Here is an 8,870-nt window from a genome sequence, read left to right as displayed (position 1 = left end):
AATCGTACATCAACACGCGATACTTAGAGAATGCTTCTGTTTTGGTTTGAATATTCTACAAACCTATAAGTGACCTTTTTTTCTTCAAATTGACATCTGATTTGTAATAATTTATAATCTTATCGCTATATTGGTAAATTGCTAAAGAAATGTTTCTTTTTTTCAATATGAAATGATTTTTAATTTTTGAATCCGTTACTATTACAATGTTAATTATACAAAGGAATCTGTTACATTGCTATAGGCGATTATATCGCGTGCAATAAGCAACAGCAAAATGATCTCTTTTTATATCGTATTGTTTAAAGTTTTTAGAAAAAAGGTTGTTCTTCACAGTACAAATTAATCCAAGATATATCATTAGTTATTCGCGGTAGGCGGCTTTCCAGATTAATCAATCAACCAACATATATTCTCATTTTATTATTCAATTATTCTGATGAATTGTTATAACAAAGCTTGCGTAGCAGAGAATCGAGACGCACGAAATGTTGCATCAGGGCCCCTTGAGACCGGAACATGCTAAGTTAATGAATCATCTCTGGCCCAATTCTACGTATGTTTGAGTAGTTATCTTGTGCATCCAACCAACAGATAGTGACGGAAATATTTTTGTTTTGAATAAAGAATTTAATTAAATTATCCCGTTCCTGTTGTGTGACAGACAATTCTTAAACCATAAGGTTCTGTTGAAATTAGCTTGAAATCAAATGAGTATCTTAAATAGGTTTATATCTCACACGAAAACTCCCCGTGGATCTACACAAATTTTTGATTCAATTTTTTCCGGATACTGTTACATAGAGTGAGTTATGTTTTCCTTATAGAATGCCGCGACAAGTGATGAATCTATGCGGTGATATGTCCCAGCAAAGAAGTGTCATCAAGCAGTCCTGCACCACCGATGGATGAGAGGATAGACCCTAACATTGTAATCGATTACACTCATCAATGGCGGTTCTTTTTCTTGCCAGTCGAAGAACATTTACGCACCCCTTATCATCGATCCCGAATCCGAAAATTTCAGATAACACACCGTCAGCGCAAAATAACTGCCATTATCAGCGGTATATACGGTATTGATTAGAATGTAACGAAACGATGTTTACACGCGATTTGATAACACGCTACATCAGCGAGCACTTCGTTTACCCACACAAACGCATGGCCAAGTTGACTTCTACACGCTAGCGCTAACAACAATAATTATCACTTATCAGCAAATTTGTGGCCGCTTCTTTTTTGTTTATTTGCTTGAAATGTCTTTTTTTCTTCTCATGTTCGTTACAGATTTTGAACAATTCGACGGATCGATATCAAATTTAACGAGTAAATCTTTGCCTTTACGTTGCCGAATAAAGCTAGCAGTCAGTGCGAAAAAAGTGTGGCTTTTCCAGGTACCAGAGTTATCCCAACATTCACAGCGGGAGCTGGGAGTTGTTAATTTTACTCGTGAGAGTTTTCAGTATTCTTCGATGGTTTTATCAGTGCGTGCGTTGGTAACTGGTGCGACTGATGGCAAGTGCAACCTGCAATGAATTTACTCAGGTGTCAAAGTTCTCTTTGGTTATCTAGCTGTATGAGTGAATTTGGAACATCATAAAGCTAGCATACCGAAGTTAATAATTGACTACCGTTCAGCGTTGGATTTCAGTGAAAAGTGATTTTCGTTTATAGTTTTAGGTTTTTAACACAATCGTAAAAATAAAACATAGGATTTTTTTTTCTTTTTCTATATCACATCCATAATAGCTTTACATTTTTTCGAACCCGAAAAGCGAAAGCAATTTCAAAATATGATGGGTATTAAATTGCTCAATTGTATTTATAGGGGCTTTCAAAAGTAAAAAGAATAGTTTTTATGTATTTCCAATTAAAATGATTTTGAAAAGTGGTTAAATGTTTCAAATATAGATAAAATTGTTAAATGCAAAATAGATATGTATGGAAACAAAAGTAGACATTTTTATTTGAAAAATGTGTTAAGTTTAATAGTCAATATACATTTTTCGCCGAAACATCTAAATAATAATTACACAGAAAGAATTGAAATTTACACGACATGTAAATAATTAGTAATATGGAATAGACATGGGTTGAATCGAAATTTTGATTGAAAACTTTCATAGATGCAAAACTAAATCGGATCGCATTGAATTTTCAATGAATATAACCGTGTCTTTCAATTAACGCTTAGTTTGCGATTAAATTACATTGAAACCTACAGAATTGTAAAGTAACTTTATGTTTAATTACCTGCTCCAAATATGTGCATGAAAATAGATGTAAATTCACAAAATATTTTTATCTGTGTATGTACACACTAAGATTTGATTCCGTTGTTCACTTTTTCTAACGAAAACTTACGGTAATCATTAGAAATAACCGACGTTAGGTCCATTAATTTTGTTTTACAAAAATTATGCAAATTTTACCGGACGATCAATTATATGCATGTTTTGATTACAGAACTCCGTTAATAATTATACAATTCATACGGTAAATCTGAAGTGCGGTAATAACCAAGCCATTTGTATGGGACCAATATCTCCAATTACCAAGCTTCTATAAATATTGACGACTGTCGTGAAAACTGTCAAATAGATATTAAAATTTTCAGAAAGTGTCATTTCATTAGCCCGACGACAAAATATCTTGTGGGGCCGTCGAATGGATTGAGGTGAAGGTTACCATGTTTTTCAAAGCATTAAACTATCTCGAAGCATTTTGTTTGCTTATAAACAGAAAATAATTTCATATCACTATGTTCACTTGCTGCCAACACATATCGTTCGAGGGTAATTACCGAACGTTCAGCTGTTGAAAAATCGGTAAAAAATTACCGAATTCAGCGAAATTTTCTATGTATGTTTGCGTTTTACGCTTTCGCTTGGCACTACGCGGTTATTTTCTGACGACATATATCGACAAAATTTTCCGGCAATCATTACAAAAAATGGAAGGGGACACTCGCCCCTGGCGCCACCTTTTTAAGGTGGGCGGCAAACCAATCCTTGGAACGTTTTTTTGGCTCGTCCAAGTCATCTTTCCGGAGATCTAAGACAAGACCTGACAACTGGCTTCTTATTCTTCCTTCCGAATCATCCTTCTCGTCATTTTCGCCCTGTGGAATAAATACCAACGTATCGGCTACAGTGTAGCCATATTTACAGATTTTTTTAATAACTATTCTAGGAAAAAAATATTACATTTAAATTTTTAGGCTTTAGGTTTTTGATTTGAAATAAGCATAAAACATGTTTTGGTGAATGCATTTCTTTATTATATATTAATGCTTAAAAACAATTAATTGAGCTTTGATGACAAAACACGAAATATCTCATGTTGAATGAAAAATCGGATCCATTGTTGACGTATTACCGGATCTTTAGGAAACCGGAAAAATTCAGGTTTGGATAGAAATGCTTAATGCGACCACAGTGTGGAACACAACAGTTCATTCTTCTCGTAAAACTAAACACACTTTCGAGTTTACACTAATTTAACAAATCTGTTTTGGTTACACTTTAATTCACTAAAAAGAAAAACAGCTTGATGCCTATTTTAATTACACAGTCCTGCCACTATAAACATTTATTACCAAAGAGATTGAAAAAAAAGTGAAACATTCTCCGAAAATTTTCATTTTCATTGGTGAGCTAAAATTATACATTTTAATAAATTAGTTTTCTGATTTTCTTTATACTTGGCATCATTGCTCGCGTACTCTGCAAAAGTTTTTTCTTTTCACAATGTGCAGGTGGCAACATCAAAATCAGCCAATCAGAAACTGGTCCATTTTGGAACAAAAGCAGCCCCCCTAGATGTTAGGTCTTGTCTTAGCCGAAGATGGAGTTTTTTTTGCTCACTAAACCACACGGAACCGCGAAACAACCTAATTTTAAGTACATTCCACCCAATTTGGGGGTTCCGTTCAATAATTTATTTTTTGGGGGCTCTAGGTAGTTTCCGTGAACCACGTGGAAAACAATACTTAAAGATTAGTTATATCTACTCAATGGTAAGTTATATTTACTCTACAGTTGAGTCGTATTGACTCAATTTCAAGTTGGTACGGTTCACTTAATTTTGGCTTATTGAACGAAACTCTCGCTGTTGGGTGGTTTTGCTCCTTGTATTTTAACAACAATGGAAGAAGCGAACGAAAGAAAAGGTTCAAAAGAACTCAAAATTAAGTAAAAAGAACTCAAATAATAGGTAGTTTTTATTTTCCGTGCAACGATGGGGCGGCAAATCTTTGCAAACTTACATTCTTACCAGCCGCTACCTAATTTTGAGTCAAAACCTACCCAAAACCAATTATAGTCCATTTCCCCAATTTTAGGTAACGAGTGATGACCCCAAAAGTGGGGTGAATGTAAGGTGTTATGCCATAACAAATCAGGTATCAGGTGTACAACTTTGCTTCCACCGTTTTCCGATAGGTGGCTGTACCGGCTGAGGCTGGTCAAAATACATAGATGATAATGCCTTTAAAGTGAGTGTGTACAGTGCCTAACGAATTGTCATCGCCGTCTCAGTGACACTTGTTCTTGTTTTCGTATTATTCACGCTCGAAAATGTCTGTTTATGTACCCAATTCTCGCCATTTGCGGGAAGTTTTACTTTTCTGTTACAATTCGAAAAAAAAATGCAGCTGAAGCGCATCGAATGCTCTCAGAAACTTACGGTGATGCTGCTCTGAGTCGGAAGTGGTTTCAACGTTTTAAAAATGGTGATTTCGATGTCGAAGACAAACATGGTGGTGGAAGAGAAAAAACCTTCAAAGATGAACAACTAGAAGCATTGCTTGATGAAGATTCGTGCCAAACCCAAGAAGAGATCCCAGGAGATCGCTACCGAACGCAACTGATGCGCCTTAGTCTCGCGCAAAAAGAAAAGCGGCCACAATATCAAGAGCGACATGACAAAGTCATCCTTCAACACGACAATGCTCGGCCTCACGTCGCAAAAGTGGGCAAAAAGTACCTGGAAACGCTGAAATGGGAAGTCTTGCCCCACCCGCCGTATTCCCCAGATTTCGCCCCTTCTGACTTCCACCTATTCCGTTCGATGGCACACGGCCTGGCAGATCAACATTTTCAATCCTTCGAAGAGTTGGAAAAATAGATTGCTTCATGAATAGCGTCAAAAGAGGACTCCTTTTTTCGAGACAATACTTGGAATAATACATCTGTAAGCACTTTTTCGTGATAAAGCTTTTAATTTTGGAAAAAAACGGCGGAAGCAAAGTTGTACACCTGATAGAAGAGCTCGACAACGAGTGATTTCTCCTAAAAAAAATAGGTAAAAATTATGTTCAGTGTAGAAAGCAGAAGATTAAGGCATGAGCCCTTTGGGAGACCATTTTCAGATCGCCATCGGAAAAATTCATGCGCTTATCTGGCAAAAGGTTGTGCAAATAATTATGTGTTATGAGTTTAATAATCGAATAGAATTATCATACTAATTTTGAAGCCTTCAATGGAAACTGAATCAAAAGATCCTTCTATATCCAAAATACTGAAGTTTTTGAGTGAAAGCGATTCGTATATCAGTGGGAAACAATGCAATCGTTATCCCTTTATTTCTACGGATCACTAACCGTTCGTCTCGAACCATGTACAATGTTTTCGAAAATTTTTCGAATGCAGCACTATATTGCCATAGATCTTTGAATGTTGCGATTACTTGCCAATATTTTGCTTAAGAAACTTGTTGAATAATGTCAACAAACTTCTTTTTGCGAGATCAGGCAAATTATTCACCATGTTAAATTTTATTCTTTCCAATCTTAGAGCATTTCTGTTGCAAGACAACAGTGCTATTGACAATTCCATCATTGAAAAAGAACTTCCAATAAGATCACCATTTGCAGGGAGCTGGTGGATAATTCTCTGCGTAGAAACACTCTGAACAATAATTCATTACAAAGTCAAATATCCATCGATTTCAATTATTTTTCGTTCGCATCCGATTTCTCAGTCGCCTGGCTAATTTCCAACGAGTTCGCATTAGGATTTTTTTTTGTTTCAATTATAGAGGTTTTAACATTAATGTCATTCGCCTCTTCGGGCCAGAAAACTTTCTGACCCTATGTGTGGGGTTGGGAATCGAACCCAGGCGGGCTGCGTGAAAGGCATCGACTTATCCATCACGCTATACCCGTCCCCCGCATTAGGATTTCTTTAGGCAAACCCTCGCCAAATAGCTACGCTTACTGGTATGAGATTTTTTTTAATTCTGAGGATTCCTTCCCAGGTTTAAAAACCGCTTGTAAGTATTTCATTTAGCCATCAGGATTGGGAGGCCTTCTATAAATAATACCAGTAAATCGTTTGGTTCGGATTTATTCAGTTGCTTCCAAAATTGGAAAAACGAGATAAATGATCACTACCGTGTGAATCAGGAAACACTTTCCAGGTGCATTCTTGTAGAATTGATGTCGAGCTGATGGACAAATCTAAAACAGATTATATATTACAGAGGATCTATTACCTTCATAGAGGAAACCTCATGTGATTCCGTGAGAATTGAAATCTCCCAGAACCAATGATAGAGCAGGAAGGACTATTTTATGAGGCGGTCGATGTCTAACTTGAGGAATGCATACCGACGATACACAAATGTATTTGCCACTAATGAGTCTGAGTCGATAAGAGTGGAATAGCAATGTCATTGTTGAACCTTTCCGTATTGGCGTTCAAACCGTTCTCTCAAAGAATGCTTTGCTTGTCACTGAAAACGAATCGGAGGAACGACAGGTCCGCTTCTTCGCCTTCAAAAGATACTGAGTATAATTGTTAGCACTCGAGTACACTGTCAAGTATAGTTTTAGAAACGATCAACTCTATGCATAAGTAAGCCATCTGAAATGCAAAATCATAACTGCAGAATATAGGATAACGGCTCCAGTAGTCATCTCGTATACGAGAACCATTATTTAGAATGAGATCTGATTTTTTTGTTCGATAGATTTCAGGGTAAGATGAAAATAGGTGCATTCGTTTCGAGTTTTCTTGTCGCAATTACAGTAGCTTTGAACATGTTTCGAACTATTTCATCTGCGGTATTGCTTCTTATAGCCGAAGCATAGATATCGTAATTAGTTGAAAGTCCGGTAATCGGTCTAATAGTATGACGATTCTACTAATGAGCTGACTATTGGTACAATAGCCCTAATAAAAATGTTTATGCTTTGATTAGCGGTTGTGCTGTTGCTGTCTTAACGCCTGGATGCAGATATTATACCACACATATAATACTGTGAGAGGTTCATGACTCGGCTTAAATGGTAACACTTCTACTATTTCACCAATTGTTGGGCAGATACTCACCCCGATTCTGTATTACGAACGAGTTCAAATTATTCGATCCAAATGATATTTGAGTTCTGTATTTCGATCTAGTGATGCTTTTATATGAAAACTCGAGTTCAATCGAAATACAGAATGAATAATTCGCATTCCATCTAGATACATAATAAATTAAATAAATGTAACTTGTATTATAATCGGCGAAAAATTGGATATTTCTCAATGAAGCTTGCGAAACTAAAATCACAAATACGTATAAAATGTTATGTGAGCTATATTTCACCACTAGAGAACGAACAAGGCCTTTCGCTATAGGTTTGTAAGTTGATATTAAAGTTTGTGCCTACAAATAACTGAGATAATAGAGTAATTAGTAGATCGTACAGCTGTTTCAACAAAAACGAACCACTCGCTTGAAGAATCCCTTTTCGTTGTTAAATGCGTTACCATTCAGTCCTGTTTTTGGCACAAATTTTGTACCTTTATTGCAACAATGTTTAGACCGTGTAGTTTTCTTGTTGGCGGACAAAACTATTTCGTTCAACTAAAACACTCCCATCTACAAAGAAGTTAACGACGCAGAACACTATAACGAATCAATGTTCACAAACAATCGACATCGTTCTCGGAAGGCTTTTTGTGTGCGTTCTCGAATGATGTCCTCGACGCTAAGTTCGGCTTGAAGCAAACGTAACTAATAGTTTAGAAAAGAAGTATTCGTCACTAAAATTAGAGCAGAATATTATGGTTGTCTACCTTCCTCTGTTCGGTCTTGAACTGCTTGTTAAGAGCAACGTCGTCTTTACTTTCTTCACGCTTATCCTTTAATTGCTTCACGTTGTCCGCACACAACACAATGCAGTTTTTAATCGCTTCCTGTCGATGGTTGTAACCTATTTGTAACTGCTGGTGCAGATCACGACATTTCATTCCGGGGTCTACTTGACCCTTGAAGGACTCTGTCGGTAAGGATGTATTGAGCGCGTAAATAATTTTGTCATCCAAATCACGCATCTGTTTTAGTTTTTCCTGTAAAGGTAAAGCATTTTCATAAACTTGTAAACATAGTTATTGCATTGCTTGTGACTGCAATAGATGGGTCTATCGCATACATTAACGTGTTATCAATTCGGCAAGATTACACAACCTAGTCAAGAGTATCAAATTATTCGGCATGCTAACATTTAACGATAGATTACTACCTGAAATTGAGAAAAGTCGCCACATTCATAGTTGAAACTCATTTTCGACTAATACTGCCCACCAAATTCTAATGCTTAATGTTTAATTCTAGAATGTTTAATGAGAAAATATCGTGCAGAAATTTAAGAAACAAAATCAAAATTTCGTCTCATCAACCATCAGGAGACTTTTACTTTCGATTGACATTTGGAATAATTCTACACAGATGAGATCCTATATTCAGGGATGGGCAATATGTGACAACTCTGCACGCTACCAAAAACTTAATTATTTTAAGTAGTTTTTTTTGTCCAGAAACTCTACACACCAAAAAAAGAATTCTCGGTTGATTTTTCATTACGGCGTATAAAC

At 36.3% G+C, this 8,870-nt stretch overlaps 1 protein-coding gene across 3 annotated transcripts; it reads right to left on the bottom strand.

Moving 5' to 3' along the window:
* Positions 1-7,566: 7,566 nt before the first annotated feature.
* On the bottom strand, positions 7,567-8,693 carry LOC131438673 (protein MIX23). Of its 3 annotated transcripts, none has more exons than XR_009230967.1 (4): positions 8,519-8,693; positions 8,073-8,345; positions 7,723-8,010; positions 7,567-7,669 (listed from the first exon to the last, which is right to left on the bottom strand). XR_009230967.1 is itself a non-coding variant. In XM_058608842.1 (4 exons), exons 3-4 carry the CDS (start codon positions 8,328-8,330, stop codon positions 7,903-7,905), a joined length of 366 nt encoding a protein of 121 aa, XP_058464825.1. In that variant the 5' UTR covers positions 8,331-8,345; positions 8,429-8,463; positions 8,519-8,652; the 3' UTR covers positions 7,567-7,902. The 3 variants fall into 3 exon arrangements, 2 of the variants coding, with proteins under 2 accessions (XP_058464825.1, XP_058464824.1); XM_058608842.1 differs by adding an exon at positions 8,429-8,463 and having other exon boundaries at positions 7,567-8,010; positions 8,519-8,652; XM_058608841.1 differs by having other exon boundaries at positions 7,567-8,010.
* Positions 8,694-8,870: the final 177 nt, after the last annotated feature.

Source organism: Malaya genurostris, chromosome 3, assembly GCF_030247185.1.
Source record: "Malaya genurostris strain Urasoe2022 chromosome 3, Malgen_1.1, whole genome shotgun sequence".
NCBI classification, from domain to species: domain Eukaryota; kingdom Metazoa; phylum Arthropoda; class Insecta; order Diptera; family Culicidae; genus Malaya; species Malaya genurostris.
The sequence above is the reverse complement of the archived record's forward strand: the minus strand, read 5'-3'. Positions and strand labels throughout refer to the sequence as shown.

What these genes read in the sequence shown, in the direction of transcription:
- LOC131438673 (XM_058608841.1), bottom strand. Translation starts at nt 8,560, where the DNA reads ATGAGTTTCAACTATGAATGTGGCGACTTTTCTCAATTTCAG. An exon ending in GCGACTTTTCTCAATTTCAG is followed by an intron (nt 8,346 to 8,518) that starts GTAGTAATCTAT and finishes TTACCTTTACAG; the next exon opens with GAAAAACTAAAACAGATGCG. An exon ending in TCAAGACCGAACAGAGGAAG is followed by an intron (nt 8,011 to 8,072) that starts GTAGACAACCAT and finishes CTAAACTATTAG; the next exon opens with TTACGTTTGCTTCAAGCCGA.